Source organism: Branchiostoma belcheri, unplaced genomic scaffold, assembly GCF_001625305.1.
Source record: "Branchiostoma belcheri isolate BF01 breed outbred unplaced genomic scaffold, Haploidv18h27 scaffold14, whole genome shotgun sequence".
In the NCBI taxonomy this organism is placed as follows: Eukaryota; Metazoa; Chordata; class Leptocardii; order Amphioxiformes; family Branchiostomatidae; genus Branchiostoma; species Branchiostoma belcheri.
Genome location: NW_017802824.1, coordinates 528701 through 554925, shown reverse-complemented (window position 1 = coordinate 554925; position 26225 = coordinate 528701). Strand labels below are relative to the sequence as shown.

The window sequence follows — 26225 nt, the reverse complement described above, 5'->3', positions numbered from 1 at the left end:
AAATATATGCACCTCGGTTATTAACACTTGGTATACGCGGCATCATTTGACNGAAAATCATTTGTTGGGGTTTTGTTTTCTATTTCTAAGCTAAAAGGTATATGTTGAGTTCTTTGCCATGGTATATGGAGCAGTTTCGGTAGATAACGATCGACTCTGGATATATGGATGTGCCTGAAAAGGCCAACTAGACTGTATTTACAGCTTTAGTATACTATACACAAATTGATAATTTTTCAATTTTAGATATTTTCCAAAAAAACTTCCGAACGTTTCAAATGACATCCGACAATCTTCTTCAACGTAACTAAAATGGACCGACAAATTAAATCCATCATATAAGTCTCCTTATCTCCATCTGCTCGTCACCCCACCAACCCTTCGCGCAGTAAATCCATTTCGATGACAGAATCTTCGAGGTGATCTCACAGAAAGAAGGAGTAAATGACTTGGAGAGTTCATTTTGCATAGCAGAGAGAGATATTTTTTATGATAAAGTATATTCCTGGTTGTTGTCTTGTTTGGGTCAAACTTTTCATGCACAGTTTGTTGCTGTTTTCGTGCCAGAGTATTAACCCTACCTAGACCGGGGGGGCTAAAAGTGCCCGCGGCAACTTTGATGTCACCTAGCGTCTGAACGGCTAGCCGTAAAACGACCAAACTTGGTGACTTTTCCTAAAATATTGTTGGCAACAATTCTCCATCATTGGAATAAGATAATAATTTTTTGTGTTGCCATGGCAACGGGTTTCTGACAGGCATTTTTTGCTAAATTTAGTACTTTTTGTTTCAACAATAGAATTTTATGGGTTTTATGACAAGTTACTCATGGTTTCTAATATTAATAACATCCCATATAATTTTATGTAAATTTTATCATTAAATATGCATAATTGATGCTAATTTGATGACGTCATTGGCCAAAATCCAAGATGGCGGACCATATCATTAGAACAGGTATATACGGGTTATTTTCATTAAAATTTCATCAATATTTCCATTTCTTTTTACAAAAAGGTTTGAATGAAGGTTTTTAGTATGTTTACAATGTATTTTAGGCTTTATCATGAAAAAAAACTATTTTTGAAAATTCAAGATTGATGATCCAAGATGGCGGATATCTTAAATATGCATGACGTCATTTTATGACGTCACCGGTGTTGCTATGGGCAACATAAGACTTCGTACACACTAATATTCTGTCATAAACACTTTTGGTAAAGTTATGTTGTATACCAGGGAGGTTTTTCAGGGAAAACCCTATTTAGACGGTTTTGGCCAATAAAATCACATTAATGACGTCATAATGACGTCATATTACGTCATAACGACATAAAAATTGTAGATATGATAAATTTTCACTAGTACACCATTCTCTGAAAATTTGGTGGTCATACGACATACCGTTCGCGAGTTCTTAGGGGGGTCAAAAGAGCCCCCCCCCGGTCCCCCCATGTCAAAAAAAGCCCGGTCTAGGTAGGGTTAAACTGGACTTAGTGAATTCCATTAGCCTTTCCACTACAAAATCTATTCAAGCTGTTGAATGTCTTCATTTAAGTGTACTCTTAGCAACATAGTGTTAAAATCGCGAAAACCTAGATCCAGACATCACAATACTGGGGTTACGAATAGGAAGATCTGAGGTTAACCAAAAATATTTCATGCCCCTGCCTGTTTTTGTTCCTAAATAACTGATGTGCACTAAGGTATCCAAAATCATTATGCTACATGCGTGGTAGGAAATAGTGCTGCGTAGATGGCGTTTGATATTATATAGAAAAGGCAATATTGACGCAGACGTCTGAAATACAGTTTATCACAAAACGCTCATAGGACCAGCCAACCTAGTTTATGTCCGATATGAATCGGAAATTCTGATTGCGTGCTTGTTCGAACAGCCTGGCGAATACTTGTCAATTGTGGGCGAGAACCAATTTTTCTAGTCTCATAAATGTACCAGCTGTGTAGGCTTGGCGTAGGCGTTCTAATCGCACGCACAGATTGAACACCATTACTGAATGTACAGATGTTCTCCGCTCATCACTAAACTATGCTCTGGCATAACTGCATATTTTCCGTTCCGCGTTCTTTTCTATGTCTTCGTTACTTTAGAGACGTTAAGGCCCTGTCTGTCACATATTCACGACCTTCATCCGAATATGTTTCAGAACACTAGACGACCAGGGCGTTTGAGATCGAGAGCACTCTGGCCAGATTTAGGCCACGCCTACCTTGCTATAAGAATTGAAGCGAATTTGAGTTAAATTTGAATCAAACTCGACCCCCGACACGCCCCCCAAAACTGCTGACTTATAATTACTACCGAATGGTTGGCTGTTATTCTGCTGACTAACAGTCGGATACCAGCAAACCATGGTCAAACCTGCCGACCAACCCCTGAATGTTTTAAGCATTTTGCAGCCGACTAAAAGTGAATACACCGAAGACCAGGCGACTTTGTGCCGACCTACACCTAACCATGGTTGGGAGGCTAAATTTGTGAATGTGTGTCAGACTGCCCTACATACCTTACTCTCCTGTCTGAGTGTAAGTTCGCCAATGTAGTATGGACAGTGTCTCTGGTACTTTGTATCCTCTGTGTAGCCTCTTCTGTGTGTGTTAAGACTTCCATACTCGAACTTCTTCGCCTCTGGAACTGATAAAATACACACAGTAGTCCCATAAAATACACTCTTGTTAGCTCTCACCCTGTACAACGAAAATCTATAAGACACTAAAAGTCATTAAACAGTTGGATAAGCTCAGCTTAGAAGAGACGCTATATGGCTCGATCGAAATATACTGATACTTTACCAGAATTGCGTCTCTAAATTGCAGGGCTCTATTCTAAGAAAACCTATTCAATATGTCTTTTCGATTGTTCCCCCACCTCGTCCTATACCCCGTGTAAATGTCATCCGTAATAGGCGATGTCTCCATACTCCCTCTACACTGTATATCTTGCTTAACCATGAAGAAGTGCTACCGTGCGCTGTGTGTCGTGAACGTCCTTGCAGACATGCAGGAAATGTTACTCCATTAAGCGAAACTGTTTTGATATAAGGAAACTACTCCGTGCCGCATTGGAAAAGGGATAAAATCGCGAATCCTGCAGCTTGTCATGTGTGACAAGTTAAACTGCCGATCGATGAAACCCATCTGATGAATTTCCAGGCAATATTACATAGCAGATTTAGATAACGAGAAAACGCACCTATCAGATATTGTGACGACAATAAATGACTCACATTGGCTGGATAGACCGACTGTATCCAGACTGATAGTAGACCGTTGTTTCGATACACCATTCAGCTTATGCAGCTCGAGGGTGGATGTTAGATCTTGTGACATCTTCAAGCTGAAATGACACCAATAACGACCTTTGACATATCTGTTGTCAAACGCAATCTCAAAATCAATTCAAACACTGTCAAATAGTCTAACTTGTGTAGAAAGAGTAAAATTCTTCAGTTTGATGGCATCCGCAACGTTTCGCAATTAAACATAGGTTGCTGATTTTACAAATATTTATGTACCTGACTGTTTTAGTAGAGGGTGCAATACACAGTGAAGTGTTACAGTATTGCACCGAAAAAAAGGGGGCCTTTGGTATCCCGTTTTGACGTTAAATATTTGTGTACCTGTATTTCAGGAGGGATTACGGTAATACACTTTTGAGTATAATAAGCAAAACGCCGATAAACAAAATACAAAAGTTCTGCTGCAATACCAAGGTCAGCCACCAGGAGGCCCATATTTGACCTTGACCTATCAGCATACCAAATATCACAATCCATAAAGGCGTTCTGAAGTTATGCTGACTACAAATGTGCGGAAACACAAACACACAGACAGACAGACAGACACACACACACACACACAGACGCACCAAAAACAATACCTCCATTTTTCATGGAGGTAATGAGGGAGTGCCTTTGATAGCTATGTTGACGTTACCTTGAGTCGAGAGGTGGCTTGGCAGTAAAACCGTCATTAGATCGGGAACAACAAGGACTCAGCGCGCACGTCCTTGTATCCCTGTCAGCTGGAAAACCAATTACACATTCACAAATCGTTTGTCACATCCCCTAGTGGAAGCTTTAAAGAAAACAGATTGTTCACAACGTAGCCTTGAAATCTTTTAGAGCACCCCCTGAGCGATACGATAGGGCACGATAGCGAACGCTGCAATATTAAAAATCAAGAATTGCCATTGCCATTGTCTTCTATAGGTTTTTATAGCAGATTCCTTATGACTAGAAAAACATATCAGAATTGCAATATCGCAAACCAAGAAGTGCAGTTGACTGCCAGAGAGGTTTTAGCAGATATGGAAACTAAGACTTGCAACATCAAGAACCATGAAGTGCAATTGACTGCTAGAAAGGAATATCAGATTTGCTACGGTGACCAAAATCAAACCAGATTGCAATGTCATAAACCAGGAAGTGCAATCAATTGCTAGTTTTTTTAGCATATTCGCTATCGTGAACAAAACACAACTGCAATATCGCAAACCACGAAGTGCAATTGGCTAATAGATAGGTTTTAGCAGATGCATTATGATTAACAAAACACATTAGAATTGCATTACCGCAAAACAGGACATGCAATTGACTGACTGATAAAAATTTTAGCATATTCACTACCAAACACACAATTATAGGTCATATATTCTTGTCAAGATACGTATTATTAATTTTGATAAAGGTTACTTACAGAAACAACAGATAGGTATTTTTCTCGCTCTAAGGCACAGCACTATAAGTACGGCAAATACAATTCCCAGCACGACACCAATGGTGACTGCAGCAACCAGTAGGACATCAGAACTGCCTGCGTAAGAGACAAATGACACACGTCAACAATAGCATACTATTGTAATGATCAATGATTATAATAATACAAAATATCGATTTGTTATGATATATATTATATGATTATTGTTATGATCAATTATTTGTTATGATTGAAATATTGTTGATTATTGTTATGCTCATTGATTTGGTATTATTTAAATCATTGTTTATGATTTTGTTCTGATCAATGACTTGTTATGAATCATTTTGATATTATGATTATTTGATTATTATTATTATTTACTATACAAAGTATTGTTGTTATTATGATCAGTGATTTGTTGATTTGAATTATTGTGTAAGGGATGGTTCATTGCATTGTACATTGTATGTATGTAGTTTTGATATAAAAAAAAAACAATAGCATACTAAAATGATGAACTTTATTCCAGCACGACGGGTAAAGAGAGATTTAAATTTTCAACGAACACTGGCGACTTCATCAGGATAATTAATGACCAATCACTTCACGACGTCATCTCGAGTTACGGTTACAGACACGTTACCATATTCACACGAGACTCTACAGATACATGACGCCAGCAATTGATCAAACATGCCAGGGAGTTTATATCGTCCACCGTCTCTATCAGGTGATGTTTGGAGTGCCCTAATATTGGTGATTGGTCATTAATTATCCTGATGAAGGCGACAGTGGTCGCTGAAAATTTTATCTCTGTGTACCATTGTGTTGGAATAAAGTTCAACGTTTTACTATGGTTACTACTAACACAGACGAACTTTCATGATAACAATAACATACATTTACATACAACAACCCTCTTCTAGGTTAGCTACACAGTACAATGTAAGTTTACCGTGTTGCAGAGTTATCAATTTCATTCATAATTTCGTCATCTGTGATTCAAGGAGATAATGATTTTTTTAGCAATTCTGATACGGTCTCCATATTGGAAATGTTATGTTTAGTTTCTTGTTAGTTTCTGTTAAAGGCATCCACTGCAGTTTCTGGGCGTAATACAAAATAAAAATATGGATCAGGAAATATTCTTGATATTGATATCAACTGCTACTTGTTAGCACATCCATGCTACCATTTCATACTTGAATCGTTTGAAATAGACCAACAATCTACGTGGGACGTAGCTTTTTTTTCTTCTGAGTACCACATATAATGAATGAATGAATGAATGAATGAAGGACTTTATTTCAGGAAAAAATAGCTATAACCACCCTTCAATACAAACAAACCAGCAGTTTTCCGTCAGTGACATCACATGTACCAGGGAATGGCATTGATTTAACTTGCTACATTAAAAATGACCAGAAAATTGACTTTGAAACCCTAAAATTGCATTGGATGCCGATAATATCCTGTTACAGTCTCCACTATTCACCTTCAGTGACGTATACAGTAAACTGCTGCCTATCCTTTCCGAACATGTTGGCAGCTGTACAGGCGTACTCCCCCGCATGCACAGACTCTGCCGATCTGATAACCAAGGCACTGTGTACTCTGTTCGCCGTAATCACGGTTTTCGTCACGAAGATTCCTCCAGTTTTCCCGGTTCGGAACTCCAGCTTTTTTCCACCGTCCTCAGACATCTCCCAGATGACATCGTCAGGCAGAGGGTCGGAGGCTATCGTGCAGGTGAGTTTTACCGTGTCTCCCGCAGTAGCTGACACTGACGCCGGCTCACTCACAACTTCTGGTCGGCCTGGGGTTAAAATTAATGAGATGTTTATTGAAAATCCATGCCCGAAGGCTAATTGTAAGTTACAAACATAAAATAATAACTATGAAACAGAGTATAAAGTAACTTCAAAATGAACATAATGAAATCTAATTGTCTAAAACTATTGCTATGTCTAATACTATGCCTGAAGGGTTTGACTTCTCTTTTGTAAACCATTTTCTAAAATGTTCTAAAATTTTGGAAAGTTAAAAGAAGAATAGTTTTTTCTTTGTGTGTAAGTTTTGGGAAATAATGAAGACCTTTATTGTACACATGTACCCACTGGTTTATGTACAGGTCACAACGGAAGAATAGACTACAGATAACGTTACATTTATGCATTCTCAATTAACTGCAACTAAGTGAATTTCAGGTCAGAAACAAAATGCTGCTAAAACACAGGAATACAAAGCTGATATTGTAAATTTGCGGTAGTATATAGTGTCTTTTACATTTTATTGCAAAATGCTGCTCATCTTCAATTCTTTTTAGATCACAGTATTATGTCAGTATCTATGTTTAAAAAAACGCGTCACTCATTATGGCAATTATTGGTATCTATTGCAACTCATAATTTCAGTTTACCATACCATACCAGTAACTTGCAAGTCTTCAATTTACATAAAAACAGCCATCTCTCGTATTTGAATCTACCCTAAGTCGTTTGTCCGTGCTATTTATTTCATTTTCTAACGTTAAAGTGACGATGATATAATGACAATGAACTTAATTGCACATTCACGTCCTACATCGGTCAAATACACTAGGTTATGTAACTGGAGTAAATAATTACTCTATATATTACGTCTATGTCTACATGGTCGTTCCTCTCTTTTAAAACATACATGGACAAATCTTTATTTGTCTACGTATGTTTTAAATATAAAATATTTAATGCTTACCTATAACGTATGTTTAAAATATTAAAATATCTAAAGCTTACCTATAACGTTTATATATGTTTCTCTCGTAATCTCAGAAAATCCTTTACTTCTTGCAACGCAAGTATACACTCCTTCCGTCTGATAGTTCAAAGGTGACAAGGTCAAAGGGTTGTCATATGGCTGAAATGTATCCCTCCGCCGCCAACTCACATCCGGTTTGGGATTTCCCTCCGCCAAACACTCCACCGTGAAGACGTCCTGTCCGTACAGAACACTTATCTCCTGGTCAAAGGTTGGCTTTATCTTTGGTGGAACTAATAGAGAGGCATGAAAGTTCATAAAAATAAATTATTCGATGGAGATGCAACAACTAACGGTCATTGTGATAAGCTCTAGTGTTAATGGCTAAAACAAGGGTGCCGGTCTACTCGTGCCCCATTGATACATATGTACATCCTATTCCATTGATACTTATTTGGGAACACGCTATTTGAATTTGATCTTATGTACTAAGATATACGGTAATAACTATCGTTTGCCAAAAAAAAAACGATTGCAGGATTTGCAAGATTGCCGTAACGCCTTGTGCAGAATATCTACACAATCTATTAATGAATAGTTTTCAGGCAAGCTGTGTGTTGAAGGTAATATACGACAAGCCATGGCATACACGTTTCAATTGCATACAAACTAGGTACATTAGATACTAAAGCCCCGTAAGCCGATGATTTGTTCTTGCATCAAGCAGTTGTCACATTAACACTTTTTGATGGAAATTAGCCAGTATTCAAGTCTTAAGACAAGGGCCCACTGACCCTCACCAGGAAAGAGCTAATGGATATTTTCAAACGATCCACAATTCCCCCGATACGCGACAATCTTATAGAATGAGACAAACCATGCATCACGTTAGTCTAATGGGTACTTCTATAGTTGCCATGCGGTGAAACCATTAACATCACAAAGCCCCCTTCTGGTCAGCGTTAGCTTTTAGTGTCTTTGATGGCAAAGATAGGGAGGCATCGATGGAATGGATGTCTGCCTTACATATGACCTCCATAGTGATTTGTCCCGTCCCGATAGGCCCGATCCCATTATCGGCTTCACACACGTAAGAACCGCTGTCTGCTTGGGACACTCTCGGTATCAGCAACGACGAGTTTCTGCATGGTTGGACAAGACAGGAACAAATAAAAGGCTTTGCGCTAACAGAAATAAATCTGTAATGATTCACAAAACACTGTCTGCTAGGGCTTTTGAGCCCCCAAAAAAAGTTGCTTGAAGAGATTAAATGAAAGTCGTGGTTCGTTATTTAACACTGCCAAGAAAAAGCATCTTACGAGGATCATATACTGCCCATACAATCATAGATTCTACTAGATAATGCAGTTGTTCGATGTACTATGTAAACATTGCGAATTATTCTAAGTATGTCCTCAACCATTGTAGGTATAGATGTGCTGAAGATGATATGTGCAGATGGAAGCCATCCCTGTTTAATGCAGAACATGTCCTTCACTTTCAAGCGTTATAACGATAGACGGCCATACAGCGTTATATTATTACTTGCTATCTCCGTGGCATTAAGGATAGGCATTAGTGTAAACACCGACAGTTTGTTTTATTTGACTTCAATGTGACAATTATAGAGATAGTAGGTTTCATAAGTATATCGTACACGTAGAACTTCATGTTAGCAAATAGTCTTATATCACCACATTTTTTGTCAATGTCGCTTTGCAATTAGCCCTCGGGCATGAATTTGCAAGAAACATCTTCATTGTAAAAAAAAGGTATATTCTAATCTGAAGACATATTTTGAACAGCGAGCTATTTTCAATGCCCGTCCTTGACTTTGAAAACTTTGATTAATACCGGGTACTGGTGATGATACAGAGCGTACTTTGCAGTCCACACCACACCTTATTATCGCGTACTGCGGAAGTACTGTTCCGTCTCTGCTCCATGTGACATCAGCGGGCGGGTTTCCGTCGGAGAGACAACTCAGACTCACGTTTCTCCCCTCCAGGGCAACCACAGACCTCTCTGGCACACTGACGGCTGGAGGATCTACAGAAGCACATCAATACCTTGTTACAGTCAAGCGTGTTTTATCTCATGACAGGAATAACAGCGTCTGCCTCCGCAAAATGACAGCCAGCTGCCACAGCCGCTCAGTACTTACGAAATGTGTCCTGAAACGATAGCTTATCTTCCCATTTCACTGAGACGATGTCAAGAAGTAATCCATCGTATTTATTCAGGTAAGAGTTCTCAATAAAAAGCGACATGCCTGTAACTGTGATGTTGAGCTGGCAGAAAGAAATGAAGTGGTTGACGCCATTTTACCTCAGGGGTTGGCAAATTGTTGGCAAATAGACTTAGATTTGCAGTCTAAAATTTTTGCACGAACAGAATATATCTTATTTTCATTTAGAAAAAAGTCGTTATCAGGTTTATGTGTAAGTTTGTCTTAGTTTATCAATTACAGATATTAAAGTTTGGGTCAAGTTTTTTTTTTCTACCAAATGTTCTTTATTCAACCCGGTTTAGGTCAACGAAAATATTTAATTCGTGCTACATGCAATTTGTACCCACCGTATGTCCGCTTCCAGGACACAATTTATGATCAAGGTAGTAGTAAGCCCCTAAGTGTATATAAATGGGGGCAGCCAATAAGTGACGAAAGATGATCAATATTCCGTCTGAAGGCTGCACACATTCTTGTCAGGTAAAGAGTTTGAGTAATTTTTTTGGCCATCAGAAGATATTTTGCACATTTCTTACGGCTCTTTCCAGTTCCAGAAATAAAAGTGCGTAAATAAGGCCATGTTGATTTGATTATATGGATGACATCCACTGGGCAACCCAAAACTGATGCGAGCGTGTGAATAAAAAGGTTGGCCAAAAAAGTTGCTTTCATTATGAAATCTACTTGCTTATGGAGGTGGAACAAATGCCTACCACACATAGTATGTCATGGGGAATAATAGACTCTTCATTTTCATTTCTAGATCTTCACATTTTTATCCTTTTCCTTTGAAAAAGCTTTGGGCATTCTACGACATTAGTATCGTTTTCCAATATTTTATTTTGCAATTTATGGCATATATTTGCTCTTTGTATAGCTGCTGTGTATATTAATCTATAGTACGGCTGTAAATAAAACACTTATTCGTGTAAAAAGAGTCTCTTTACTTTGCCTAATTTATGGTAGGGTGGAAAACATTTTTGGTAACGCACGAAAATTCAAGCGGGCGGATGTCATCCAAACAAACATGGCCATAGCAATTTAATTTGTTGATTCTCGGATTTAAAAAAAAATATATAAAGCGACAGGGCGGAAAAAATAATTTAAAAAAACTGCAGGTCTAGGCATCCTATTATAGCCTCAAATGCTACGATAGGAGCCATGAAGTGAACACAAAAGGTTGGGTTAGTATTTAAAAAATGAATTTTTAACTTTTAATCAAACCACTGCATTGATAGACTAGAGTTCCCCGATCTCATACCTTCGCCAAATGATGTTAAACTTTATGACTGACAAATTATAGATTAGATTATTCCCCCCTGATTTAAGAAATAGGAACCTAATTTTCATGAATTAATCATTCTATCATAATCTCAACCAAAAGACAGTCTTATATATGTTAACAAACAATGCATTCTAGCATTTCCTAATAAATTATGCAAATGAGGTCCTGATTTGAATAAATTGTGTTTAATGATGTTCACGTCAACTAAACTTTCAAATACCACAAGTATGAAATTCCAGGCAGTTATCATTACATAATTATAAAATTTTCTCATTAATTATGCAAATTAAGTCATTATTAACATAATCAATATCTTCCTGTGTTTCTCTCATTGTCAATTACCAATGTCACAAGCTTCAATTGTCCTATCATGGAATGCAGCTGATTTATAGAATTTCCCCATAAATTATGCAAATTACATCCATATTTGCATAATTGTCACATAATTATATTAAACATCGCGTAAGCTACCTACATACCAAAAATCACGACGATCCGTCAATCGGTTCTTGAGTTATCCCCTTTTGAATATTTTCAAGAATATATCCCTGCAGTTCTAGAGCAAGCCGCTAGGGGGCCCAAACTCACGTCACTTCTTCCCCAGCACAAGAGCTACCTACCATCCAAATTTCATCACCATAGCATGTCTAGATCATGAGATATCAAAACCGGAAGTTCAGCTGCAGTACCATAACAAGCCGCTAGGGGGCCCAAAATCTAATCATTTTGAGGTCTCATCAAGACCTACCCACCTACCAAGTATCAAGACAATCCATCAAGGCCTTCTCAAGTTATCGTGTTTACAGACAGACAGACAGACAGACAGACACACACACACACACACACATACACGAACGCCCCTGAAAACATAACCTTCTTGGCGAAGGTAATAAAACAAAAACTGTAACAACTAGGATGAATAGGACTTTTCTTAACTGTAGGCAAAATATGATAATTTTTCAGTTGATTCAGAAGCAATTTTTTTTGCAAATCAGAAAAAATGAAGAGGCGAAGCCGAGAACCAACAAATTAAATTGGTGTGGCCTTATCTTCAGAGTGCTGCTTAGGCCACACCAAGTAAATTTTATGGATGACGTCCGCGCGTGCATTGATTTTGGCCTGTTCCTAGAAAAAAAACCCAAGAGATTCCGCTTCCTGTAACTATGACCAAAGAGTCACGACAGTGCCGCAAATCACCAGATTGATGTGAAACCCGTAACGCAAAGAAAGTGTCTATTGACAGGACCATCCTGTCAATAACAAAACATTTGCACTATTGACAGGACCATCCTGTCAATAACAGAAAATTTTTCACTGTCCACTGTTCCACCTAATTTATTGCTGTTTTGATGATGAATAAAAGACTTCTTGCTTGTTACACTGTGTCAACTCATTCAATTTGTGTCCTAACAGTTGTCGTCTCTTAGTATATTTCTAATCTAGGCATCTTGGTTTTTTGGGCCCTTCTTGTTTTTTTCGCCATCTCGCATTAGATTTAGGGTCTCCAAAGGACGTCATCCATACAATTTACTTGGTGTGGCCTTACATAAAACTTGTAGCTGTACGGAGGTGGTTTGTGATGGGGAGACTCTCGGCACGCCCTGATCCGCCAGACACGTGATGTTAGCCCCGTTCTCCCATCTCGTCAGGAACAGGAGATGCAGCTCTATCTCCACGGTGTCTCCTGTGGGTCCTGTCCGCTTGACTTCCTCCGTCGGCTTCAACAACTCGGTCCCATTGTACCACTTCAGCTTGGCTAATGGCTTCCCTCCCTCCGAGCGGCACTTAAGTCGGAGCTCCTCGCCGACGTTGTATAATTTACGGTTCCCCGTTATGCTTGGTGGAGAAGCCAACGCATCTGAAACGAAAACAACGCATTGCAAATAGATTGTAATAAAACTGTAATATGCTGTCTGAACCCGATGGCAAAGTAATAACATGTGCATGAGCACAGTATGCACGTCCATGGTTTTAATTTAGTATGCTATAAGTATTACAAAAAACGTGTTCTTCTTCGAGATAGGAATTGCCACAATATTAATCATTGATAAACATTGGTACACATCTTGCAAAAAATTCATTTCTTCTTATGTATATTGTTATTGATAAGAAACCAATGGCTGAACCCATATCACACATTCAGCACCTTCCTTCCATGTCCCTGAGCTGTCTGGCCAGATTCAGGCCATGTCTATCTTTCTACAAATAACAAAAATACTTTATTAAACTCTGGTCAAATTTGACAGCATCCCACTCCCCTATCCACTTCTAAATCAGCTAACCATGGTTGACCACACCCAAATGTTTAAACATTTTAAAACATTCGGTCTGCACAGCCGAATAGTAGCCAGCATGGCCGAAGACCAGTCGACATTGCTCCAGACTTACTCCTAACAATGGTTGAAGGGAGTTCGGCTAGTGTTCAGGAGGCCATCTTCGGCTATGTCTGACGGTAGCTTTAAACTGCCTAGGACAGGAAGCTGCTTAAGACCTCCATAAAACAAACCCACTCGGCTCGTCATCGCGGACAGCAAAGAAAAGATTTCACTATCTGCCAAATCCAGAAGATCCTTGCCACACAACAACCAGCAGTTTGAATTCTCTACAACCGTCTCCTGTGACACACCAGCACAGCTACAAGACATGTAATGACAGACGCATACAAGGAAATATAACCAAAAAACAAACGCTAAATGAAAATACCTTTATTTATAGATTCACATCCAGTGGGAACAGTTTGTCATACCATGTATAATCTGTATCTTAAAACAAACTTCGCCAGGAGCTCCTGGTATATGTTTGTTTGCCTGTTTGTTTGTTTGTTTTACTATTACACCTCACACTATTCTTTTTGGAGTTCTTTTGTGTACATTTGTAAATAGTTGTAATTGATCAGCTAGGTAATTTTACTATATGGTTTTGTAAAAAAAAATTAAGAAGAAAAGCATCTGTATTTGAATCGTGTGAAAGGTAATGAGTTAATAAAGCATCCAAATATCGCAAAATTGAAACACCCAAAGACAATACAGCGTGTGTTTCGAACGTTAGATAACAGATTTTGGCTACAATTTGCCACATCGGATACCTCAATTCCAGACCTATAGGCACTATAGTATAATCAATACAACGTTCTTGTAAAGTGGTAGAATTCCAAAGCTTTGTGTCTGCAATATCATCTCTTTGAAATCAGGATGAATTTCTTTGGTGCAGAATCCAGACATGTAAATGTCATGTATCTGCCCTGGTAGGAGCCAGACGCCGCTAACTAAAAGTATCACATATTTTCAAAACGTTGCTGCAAGTCATACATCTTCGTAAGACTTTGAAGAGTGAAATAATGATAAGAAGTCTATCTTGTTATTACACTCTCCTACAGCCCCCCTCCACAGACTGGTGTAATCTCTGCCCGCTCGGAGCTGAACAAATAGGAATTATGAGAACCTAGACCATCCATCACTCACATGCAAACAGACGTGTTCCCCACTGAGCCAATATCTAAGTGGCTTACAATAGAAAGTTGTCTAATCCTCACAATCTAGCTCCCCGTTTTTGTGTTTGGCCAGCGAAATCCAGTTTCACAGCGACTGTTTTTCCAAAGATATTCTTTATCGTATTGGAACACACAAAACTCATGCTGAGGCAGTTGATGTTTTAGTCATCTGCTAGATCTTTTTTTTTTCAAATCCTGAGACCATGAGGATTAATTGTGTTTATATTGACGAAAAAAAGTGTTTTGTTTAAAATACACGTATTTCGAATTCACAACGTGTATGTAAACGAAATTAAATTCTTTGTTGTCATCAAAAGCATGTCATTTTCCATTATGTGTTGACAGGGTAAATGTGATTAAGTGGTTGCCTCTTTGTTATATACTGTCCATATGTGATGGGACTCTATTGTTATGCTTGGCGGCAAGTTTAGAATATTTTAGACCTTTAGATGGATTATAGCCATTACTCGGTGAATCTCAAAGTTATGTGGTTCATACCAGACTACGAAATAGCTACACCAAGTATAACTAGAAAGGCCAACATTTGCTTCGTAGCAAATGTAATATTTTACTCCATTTCCCTCCCCAAACAAAAATAAAAGATTCTGAATAAATCATACTGCAGTTATACAAAGACAAGCTTTTTGAATCCCGACAGCTTTCTTTACAAAAATGGCACTTGGCTATTATCTTCCTTTTATTTTTACAAAAATACAAGGACAAGCACTTTAAATCTCGACAGCTTTACTTAAAACTTATCTCAATCGTATAAGTTATATACATGTATTGCAGGTATCTAAATACTACTAATGAGATTGTAACTACTACTAACTTCACGGTCTGAGAGAATACTATACTATGGAGTGAAATAATTTTAACAGCAGTCCTGTCGAGTCATCCCTTACATTGATACACCCGTAACTTCAGACAAAGACATACGTATAGACGTGTACCAAGCTCTTGAGTCATAAATAACGGCAATATTAATCAAAATTGCCACTTCGACATTAGAAACGTAGGTCCCTTTACAACAACATCTCGTTGTTGAAATACGCTGTACATGTAATACTATATAAGGTAACTAAAGGTTCAAGAAGTTGCCCAAAGAGTGTTCAATCATTCCTGCATGAGATGGCAAGCCTATTACCTTTACAGAGCTGCTGGAATAACCGATCGTCCCCGGCGCCCTATCCAAAAGGCACTCCCATATATCTGATTTGGTATAGTTTCTGTCTGTATCGTAACTAGCTAACGTTTCAGGACATAGGAAACGTGAGATATGTAACTATCAATAGCTTACTCAATATACCCTCGCTCGCTCAATAAATCTCGCTAAGTTTCTTTTATCCTAGACATTGTATTTTTAAATTTATGTATTTTGTGTTGTCTATGTTGTCTATGCGCTCTGCCTGAATCAAACGATGAATGAATAAATAAATAAATACCCGTAACTCTTCGGAGTGATTTTGTAGCTTAACCATTATTGCAATGTCAACAGCTTATCGACAATTTCTGTACAGTCATCATTTCAGGGTGTATTGTTTCGACCAGCATCGAGATCGTCAATAATCTGTTTCATCTTTTTTTGTAGTAATATTCATAGGGATTTTAACTTTTCTTTTTAATATCACACAGCTTTAGCTAAAATAATCTAGAGAGCTCGTATAGTAAATCCTAACACCCACGCTAATATCCTGTTTTTCATTTACGTTATTGGATTGTTTCTGTTTGGAATCAAAGTACTTTATACCAGAAACAAGATACAGCATCTCATTTACAATTTAATGAAAAGAAATAGTATTGTCGATCTTCACTTCATACATTCAACCCACAAGACGACAAGGCTTTTAGAGATGCTCGAGAAATCAATTTTCTCTGGTTATCCTGCAGTAAGAAGATTGATGATGCGAGACGAAGCGGTTTTTTTTAGAGATTTACATACTCCCAGTCCGAGATATTCTGTCGCCGTATTCCTCATATGTACAAGGCACGAAGCCGCTGCCATGATAGCTGAGACCAGGGCAGTCGCGGGTCACACCTCAATTTTCCTGGGCAACTGACGTGTTAGAACAATTTCAGGCTAGTTTTGACCGAGAAAATCCTATTTCCTTTGACACTACGTCGAGGTGTTCAGCTGAATCTCATCCATACCTAACTGCATGAATTGAAAGTCTAAACCCCAGTGTATCGGCCGGGTTATAGGATTTACATGTGAATACCATTGTATTGACGTCAGTAATCTATCAGACTTTATTTGCGAAATGTTGTTTCAAATTTCAGTAGCTTGCTCTGTGTCTAAACACGTCACTATTCCTTTAAGAAATTATGTCCGATAACGTCATTGCCCTTTATTTTGTTAACCTTCGCAGAAGGAAACATATTGTTTCTTGGACTTCTTCCGTTCCAATCAAATAAGATCAATAGCTTGAAGCAGACGCCTGTCACCATGGTAACTGGTGCTGTAGCTGACACCCTGTGGTGTTGGATTACATCCTGTTGCAAGGTGAAGGACAAGCGCCACTGTATAAATGTGCTTTAGTAAGAATAAACAGAGCAGTAGTTTTCTATAATGATAATAATAATTTTTTTCGGAGTTTACCAGATACCTATGACTTAGTGTTGACGTCACACTTCAGAGAGGCCACGTGACAAGTCTCACTGGGTCAATCAATTGAAGAAGACCAGAGTGACTGGTCAAAAGCTATAGGTGAGAACAATCCCTTGTGTTAGAACAAAAGGTTTAACTTTAAACATTTAACTACCAACAAAGATGAACTTTTATCATAGTAAACATTAATATTCATTTGCATTGCAAATGTTACCTTTAGTTTCTATATCACTTATTGTTCAGGTGAGAAAAGTGGGATTGTTGACATTTTCAAAATATGAAATTAAATGCTCTAGAAGCGTCTTAATAGCTATTGACCACTGTGGATCCGTAGACTCAAAATAGACAACCTTCCACGGTTTTAATCATTATCAAAACTAAGCGGTGTCTTATAGCCTGGGACGTAATAAATAGCTTGTCACTGCCCAAGTGGATGAAATGATCCCCTGACAAAGTCGACCATTTGTCAGGCTGTACAGTGGGATTAGTGCCCCGCTTGTTTTCCTAAAAGATGGAGAATCCCATGTGTTTGACATACGAGTGTGGATACAGTAAGAGAAACCAGGGATTACATGTGATAACGTAGTTAGTCTTGGCATCACTCCTGCCGCCCGTGACGTCACGGAATGCCAACTGTAGGCCCACACCGCTATCAAGTCCGTAACTCAGGAAGCAGATTTTTACTACTTCCCATGGGAAACTATACCTTGTGAAATATGTATGCCATGCTTATCTTTTAGAGTATGGATGTGGCCGAGTCTGAATAATATTCGATATTCCCCAATACCTATTGCATTTCTTTTTATTCTCCATAAGGCCACACTGATTTTGGAAAAAAATGAAATTTTGTTGCCCCCTGACAGTGGTCAACATGCCAAAAAATGAACAAAGATGTCTGTCGCCATGCTGGAACGTGGATGGCAGATAAATATGAATAGAGTAGACGAGACAAGGCCCTGATTTATTGTTTTGTCTTTTACTTTGATTCAATGATGTATTTTATTCCCTGAATCAAAAACCATTTGCACAATGATTAAAAAACTTTTACTTTTCAAAGTTGTTTCGTTGAGAAAGAAATGTCGTAATGGTTGGCAGCAAACTTAGCACAATATTGGTATCATTTGTTGTTTGACAAGGTTTATGATGTCAACATTTTTTGGCTCGCCTTGTTTTTCCCCCTATCGCATCAAATTTTGAGTCGGTGGAGGATATTATCCATAAAATTTACTTAGTGTGGCCTAAGCTGTCATTGAGAACAATTAGTAATGTTATTGATGGAATATATTCTATATTACCAAATGATCAATCATGAGCCCTTTTATTGAAAGAGAATAAATTGAACACCTGCCCTCATACCGTATTGGATAGCCTTCATCCGTGCAATTATTTTTCATAGACATTGTATTGCCGTATTGCCGTGAACCAATCAGGCTTCGTTTGGATAACTCATCATTCAAATATTCCACAGCCACTGTTATAAAGAATATAAACATAAAGATGAAATGAAATACAATTTATGATTTTTTAATTTTGTCTATTGTTTGTTTTGTACTCACAAAATAAAATGAAATATAACAATTGATGTTAAGTAGACATGCATGGGAGGGCTGGAAACCCGGTGGTTTAGATTTTGGCCCTTCCCAATACTATAATATTAAAAGTTACCATTGATACCGAATAAAACATAATTCAAACGAAGAAGATAAAAATAATAGGAAATAATAGGAAATAATTCGCAGAACTAATGAAACAATACAAATCATCTATCTGAACAAATAAAGAAAGATAAAACTAATTTATCTACTTATTACTAACATCAGTAATGGACAAGTTTACAAAGAAGTATCCTTTTTATCCTTTTGAGTTCTAGAACCTTTGTTTGATTCCACACAAAATGCTGCCACAATTTACACAGCGGATACTAGCTGGTCTATATCACACATGTCTCCCATTTCGTCCCAGAGCTCTTATTGGTAGAGATGGCATTTTCTTGAACTCAACCAATCCGGCCTTGCCATCAATTTGATGAAGATGTTGTAAAATAAAGTACCTATGAATCCGGAACATGCACGGAGTTGTTTCTAGCACTGTTTTGTAAATTATCAATTTGAGAGCATGGTAAAAGCAAGGATATATGCTTAAAATACCTGGAACGTGTAAAAAGGTCGAATGTGACATCTGCCACCAAATATTTCTTTGCCCAACGCAATCCCATAGAGGTATGCTTTAATTGATATGAGCAAGGGCTATGTTTCAAGATATATTGCAAATTGAGAAAATGTTGCAATTGCAAAAAGAGAATTGCGATAAATAATAAGCGTAATTGTAGCAAAAAAAGTAGTGAATGAAAGAACAAGATTTCTTTTTGTGTGTGTGAAAAAGGGCAACGATCCAGAAGCCCGGGCTCTAAAATCTTCTCGGTCCATTTACCTGGCGACATATAGGCACTCTCTTAGATTGGTTCATCATATGGGTACCGTGCCGGAAAAATGGTAATACTTAGAGCACACCACAAGGAGATGGGATGTCTATTCCGGGAGACTTTAAAAGTGCAATGAAATGGCGTGGAATGAAATTCTACGGAGGTTGCCCTCCCAGCAACAAACGACATAGAGGTGCAGTTGCAGAGAATTCTTTTAGTTAGAAGAGAAAAAAACACGAACTACCAACCGAAAGGTCTTCGGTCAATAAATCATCAGAGACCTCACCTGTCCATAGGCGTAATATCAATCTTTTGACGAAGCCCTCTGGCTTAGCTAGCGGCGAAGGCATCTATAGATACGGCTTTATCAACCGATAACCCCATATGTCTCAAGTACGGTAATGGTATTTAGAATGACCCCGTTCTTGACAGTGATAAATATGAAGAATGTGGTTATGTGGGTCATACAATGATGATGAATGTCTTCCAGAAAAGTTTCTTGATTACATATTCGGGAAGTAAATTTTAATGATGTCTGATTAAGCTCCTCAGTAATAACTCTGGAGAGGATGACCTGAATCTACCTTATAAGCAAGTTGCTAATCTTAGAAAGTTTTACAATGTAAGTTTTTCGAGGGTCTTAATTTACAATTATTGATATGATTTTAAAAATTCAGTTACACGTTTTTATGTGAAATGTTACCAGCAACTGTTAAGGAACTGTGTAACACTAACAAAAATGATTTTAATTCATGGCAAATTCATTAATGGACAAAAAAGAACTGGAAAGAAATGTACAAAGATTCAGTGTGTAAGTGTGCAAAAATATAATCCATAAACTAATTTTTATTTATATTTTGAGCGCATAGTTGGTCCCTTTAGCCAAAAAGGGCTGATTTCCAGAGGAGCCCATGATAAACAGAATACAATGATATATTATTAAATAATCGAATATAGGAGTAATAAATCACATGAACAAATCAAACGGCCAAAAAGTATTAAAGTTGTGGTAGGAAATTCTCTCATAAATAAAGGGAAATGGCAGTAAAAAGTGTCAAAAAATGATGTCTGGGACAGAATAGCTCCGAGCGCTAAAGTAAAGTTGGAGAAGCAGCAAATCACTCGCATAGAGACGATCCTTCGGGTATTATGTCAATCCTCCGGCGAGGCTCTGGGGCTTAGGCAGCGGTGGTTGCAGATGTTTTATCGGCGTTTCACCCTCATGACAAAGCCTGAAAACCCTCCAGGTGACGCTGTCGTGTACAAGATTAAGGTATAGGACTTCTGGCTACCTACATGGACGAGGTTGCAGCGATACACTGCACAACAAACTGGAGTTATCAATGGTATTAAATGCCAGTAAAGTCGGGTAATGTTTACTTTTAAACAGTAATAGACTTTGCAATTCTAGTAAAAATACGTAATTTCCAGATGTTTAGAAATTGTAGTAAATGAAACTGCCGGGTTTGACTTTTATTTACTACCATTGTAAAGTCCGGTAGGGTACCGCTCACGAAGTAAACATTACCCGACTTTACTGGCATTTATTACCATTGGTAAATCCAATGTTTCGTGAATTGATACTAACTATCTTTCAGTCATAGGAGACGAGACCACCAACACGTATATCTAGCAAGCTGGATGCGAAATGGCTCATTCTGAGGGCTGTTGCTAAATGTATTTTTTTTATATTCCAACATTTCATGACTAGACATGGTGACAGCACACTCAAATTATATCAACAATTTTATATATGCCGCCACCAACACAGAAGACGAATACAGGACGATGTAGTTATAAGTAGCTATTTTTATAACTATTTAAACAGTTAAAAACCTAACTTACTACATATACGCTGCTAGCTACGTGCAGCTGCTATGCTAGGTTCAAATAGTAAGTCAAAATTGCTATCCCTATAAGATGAAAGCAAAAGAGTAGATATGTTGAAATAGGTCCAAAAAAGTAGTATTGGAATAAGAATGTGAAGGACATATACTGTTCTATTAATTGACAGAGCGATGTTATGCTAGGCTTACTGTAACGTTTGAAGTCTAAATCTCAAAAGAAAATCAATTTTTGTATCATTAATCTTTCCTGACAAACTCAACATTTTCGTGATTGGCACCTGGGTCCAATAAGGAGCTCGTTGATAGGGGTTCGTTTAAGGCCAGGTGGGCAGCGGGTCGTACAACATAGAGAGACTGACATGCCTGTATAAGCAGAGATAACGGAAAACTGTCCACATTCCTGCCTGAGTTCGAATTCTGTGTTCCACTGAATGGCTGTTCGTCTAGCATTAGTAATGCCTGGAGTTCTTCTTTGGATAATATTTTGATAATTCTTTCGAATATCCGAGAAATTGTCTTATCCAAGGACTTGAGCAACTGGATAGATATTGAAAACCTGTCAGACGTAGCATCCCCAACTTATTGTCAGTGACTAACGTAATCTACAAGATGACGTAATTTATGTACAGTAGATTACGCTAGTCGCTGACGTCATGACGAAAAGTAGTGGATTCTACTCGAAACGTCTTAAACTTTCAAAATCTATCCAGTTGCTTGAGTAACAGTTTCCTAGTGTGTCTCATTACCTGGGTGGCTAACCTTCATAGATATTTATTTCATTATCGTTGCTATTACTGTTAGTATTGTCATTGTTGTTTTGTTAGTGATGACTTACAAGTTGCCGTTACTGTTTACTCCATGTAATTTTGGTGGAATCCACTAAGTCTTCCTTATCTTCATTTATCTTGTGTTGCTCTTCTAATTTGGATTAGTATTAACGAAACCGTCTGTTTCAAGGGAAATTTTTACCTTATGGAAAACAACGTTACATGCTAATTGACAAAGAGGTAATAGCAATATATATATATATATATATATATATATATATATTAGAGATTGTAAAGCTCAGGTACCTCTTGCCAGATCTAATGCGTTCATTTACCATTGCCCATTGCGTGTCAAATATAACATATGCTAGCCCCTCTACGAATATAGAAGTGTTAGTTACGTTGAATAACAAAACATGTTATCTTTAAGATAAGATCAAAGCTTTCCTTACGCGCGTACACTAGCACGCTATATGTCCTCGTCTGCCCCAACAGCCGCGTTTGTATATTTAATATAAAATAGTCTTATAGGAGTCAGACTTGGCGCCATGTGGCACAGGCCCAGACATCCTACTGCTTAGTCCTGTACCCACTTCCTCAAGTCTAGCTGTGGGAGAAGTCGGGCGCCTGAATAGACAGAGTTGCGGGCGGTTCAAAGATGCGACCTGATGGCTTTCGACATTGACATAGAGCAGTGGAAGGACCCTGCCAATGACTGACCCAGCTGGAGGTTAACATTGTCCACACAGACTGATGCACTGCGCAGAAGAGAAGCGAGAAAAAAAAAGATCTCTGCAAAAGAAATGGGTCAGCTTACAGGTGTGTTGTCATCATCATTATCATCATTCATCCTCCAAAGAGGTGGAGCAGACAAAGTTTGATCTCCAGAACTCCTTGTCGTGAATTTCTGAAATAAGTTCCAGGCCCTCCAAGCCTGTTTCAGTTTCAATTAACAACAGGTGTATTGTAATGTCAGCTAACGGACATGATAAAGTATCAAAAGTATCCCTATGTGACAGAGACTTTCATTCTTATACAGGACTGTTCAGCCATAGGTGAGGTTCTTATAACAATTAGGATTTTACTATGTTTTGTTTACTACGTATCTGATACCGGCCCAGAAAAGAACGAGAAACAGTCATGCCTTCAAATATCAGAGTTATCAACCAAGAATTGAGGTGTTCAAAAACTCGTATTTTCCCGCAACTATCGTAGAATGGAACTCGTTGCCACGAAGTACAGTAGGGGCATCATCACTAGAAAGCTTTAAACAACTGCAATTAAATGTGCAAAGATTGAGTGAAACAAGTCGTTCGGTATGATATAGCTAGCTGCCGCCGCGCCGCGTGCCTGCGAAGCTGGTGTGTTACGCCGAAGGGCGGTTATACCGGCTATACTGATACAGAATGATCGAAGGAGGCAATGCACTAGGGCAAAATTCACCTAATGGCAAGGTTTCAACCTAGTGCCTAGAGAACTACGTTGTCACCCATCCAAATGTCAGTACTCGCAAATTAGGGCTGGGGCTTATTACTGGTTTCAATACAAATTTGTCAGCAAATATCTAAAGCAGTGTGATTGAACCTCCTTGGTAGAAGAAAATCATCACTCTCTACAGATGATATCGACGATGACATACTGTATGTGACAGCCGCGTCCTCATCAGCATTATGTCTTATTACAAGTCGTGTGAATGGAATTATTCTAAAATCATAGGTGATAATCTTAGCAATAAGGCATACATACATATTATAATTAAGCAGGATGATAAAGATTATTAGCCGGAATAGGGAGCTTCTTGCATATGTATTAAGTCTTCTATGTATATCGTAAATAGTTGTAATTGATCTGCTATGTATTTTTACTATATGTTTCTTTTAAAAATTCCAGGAAATAGCATTCGTATATGAATCGTATGAAAGCTAATTGGATAATAAAGTATCCACGTAAGCGGTCTCTTACGATTAGCCCTACCCGATTGTAACACCATATCTAAAACTTATGCCGGCCCTTGTTGTTTTAGTAGTTGGCTTATTTTTACTATACTTTTTTGTGTGTGCCATGGTCAACAGCTATTGCCATACGTTGTACCATGTACAGTTGTGGTGCAATTAAGTTATCTTCTATGATCTAAGTCGTGGAATGTTTTGTTGTGGGATTTTAATTCAGGTCATGGCGGAATGTATTGTCGACAAGGATTTATGACCTCCCTCACAAGACCAAGATTGTCGCAAACAAATCAAACTACGAATGTGACGGGACCCTTAGCAACTGACCTGGAAGGAAATATAGAACGACTTGTTACACCCAATCTTTGCACATTTAATTGCAGGAGTTGTTTGAAACTTTGTAGTACATATAGTGATGATGCCCAAACTGAGCTTGGTGGCAACGAGTTCCACTCAACGATAGTTCTTTTAAAAATTTAAAAGTTTTTGAACACCTCAAATCTTGGTTGATAACTTTGCATAAAATTTGCAGATTTGTGCAGATGGTAGATAAAACTGGATCTGTGCAGGTATTTCGGAGGCCTAACTGCACTAAATCTGCAAAATACCTGTATTAGGTACTTTGAATTACTGTGAACTATCGTATTCTGTACTGTTTGTTACCACCTATAAGATGGTACACAAGGAATTCAATAGGCTTTTTTACACAGAAAAGGCGTTTTTTAGAACTTTGAATGATCTAAAGTTGTAATTATTTTAAGCTGATGTAAATTGCCATGAGTTAAGTTGTGTGTTAGATTGTGTGTCAATGTACATTATGTGTCAATGTATCTTGTGTGTCAGTAAATCTAGTGTAATATATGCTAAGTGTGTGTCCCAATAAACTTAACATTTGCTAGGATTTCTAGTTTGATTCACATTTCATAAAATCTACTTTGGTATAAAGTTGTGCAGGTGATAATTTTCAATGTTACCTGCACCAGTGCAAGATGATTAATAGGTGACAGGTGTGTAGCGAAAAATGTATTTCAAGCCCCTGTATGATTATATTTTTAGTTTATGACGATTTACCACATTTGTGGGAAGGACTGACATAACAGGTGACTATCACCTCTTCAAATATGTCAACCCCAAGACCAGACTGTAAGGTTTGAACAACTCACACAGGGAAGGTCTCCTACGCTTTTCGGTAAGTGTGGTGGGTTCTTTAACGTGCGTGGGGTGTGGCTCTCCCAAACACGGGAAGTCCATTTAACGTCCGATTCGAGGGACGTCCCTAGCCGAAGCTAGGTACTCATTTACACCTGAGTGAAGTGAGGAAAGTCGTGTAAAGTGCCTTTCCCAAGGCCACAAAGATCGGTGGCATCGGGCAGGATTCGAACCCTCGCCCTCTCGAGTTTGGGCCAAAGACGCTACCGCTACCCCGCACGACCCCACAAGTATGACAAGTCTATAGTCAGTTTGGTCACGTAATGGTTATGTTCACAATTTAGCTATGGGAAAACCACTCAGGGCGAATTGGCCGATCGGCTCGGTTAATCACGACTGCTAAGTTTGGCACTAGTTTGAAAAGCACTTGGGGACCTTCTTTATCTGAAGTTAATGGAAAATGCGCCGCGGCAAAAACATTTGTACTGTCATTGATATCTGATGAATGTAGCTGTAATTGAAATGAACACGGAAGAGCCTGATGTGAGCAAGCGATAACTAGTCCCTGTCATCATTCATTCTTTTTTGTTTATCCGCTAGGGTTTAGGTGTTAGATCATAGCAGACTTAGTGTCGCCTACTTAAAAAATATTCTATGAATAACACATTTTTGTCAGATGTTGGAGTTGTCGTGTAATATTTTAAATTGAAAGGTACATTGCTCGAAATGATGTACACTAATAAATGATTCTTTGTAGCTATATGTGTTATGTTTGAATTAAGGATCAGAATATAAATGATAAGAAATTTTATTGCAAGTACTTGCCCGTTGCCTAATTGCAAGTATATGTTACATGAAAATAAAGGATGGACAATGAACAACAATATAGTATGTTATTAATATTGATATCGCGTCTTCACAGCGAGTAGAATAGCCGCTTTGTTTATTATTCCTCATTATTGTTTTTTTTTCTTACTAATTGTTAGTAGCAACTTGTACGTTTGTACGTATATGTAG

At 38.1% G+C, this 26225-nt stretch overlaps 1 protein-coding gene across 1 annotated transcript in view; it reads right to left on the bottom strand.

Annotated features, from left to right (window-relative positions):
• Positions 1 to 26225, bottom strand: part of LOC109464654 (hemicentin-2-like) — a 101460-nt gene that overhangs the window by 71502 nt on the left and 3733 nt on the right. The window contains exons 2-4 of the mRNA XM_019761676.1: positions 12523 to 12834; positions 6218 to 6538; positions 4720 to 4836 (exon numbers count right to left, since the gene is read on the bottom strand). Coding sequence (XP_019617235.1) covers positions 4720 to 4836; positions 6218 to 6538; positions 12523 to 12834 — 750 coding nt within the window. The remainder of the gene's footprint in view (positions 1 to 4719; positions 4837 to 6217; positions 6539 to 12522; positions 12835 to 26225) is intronic.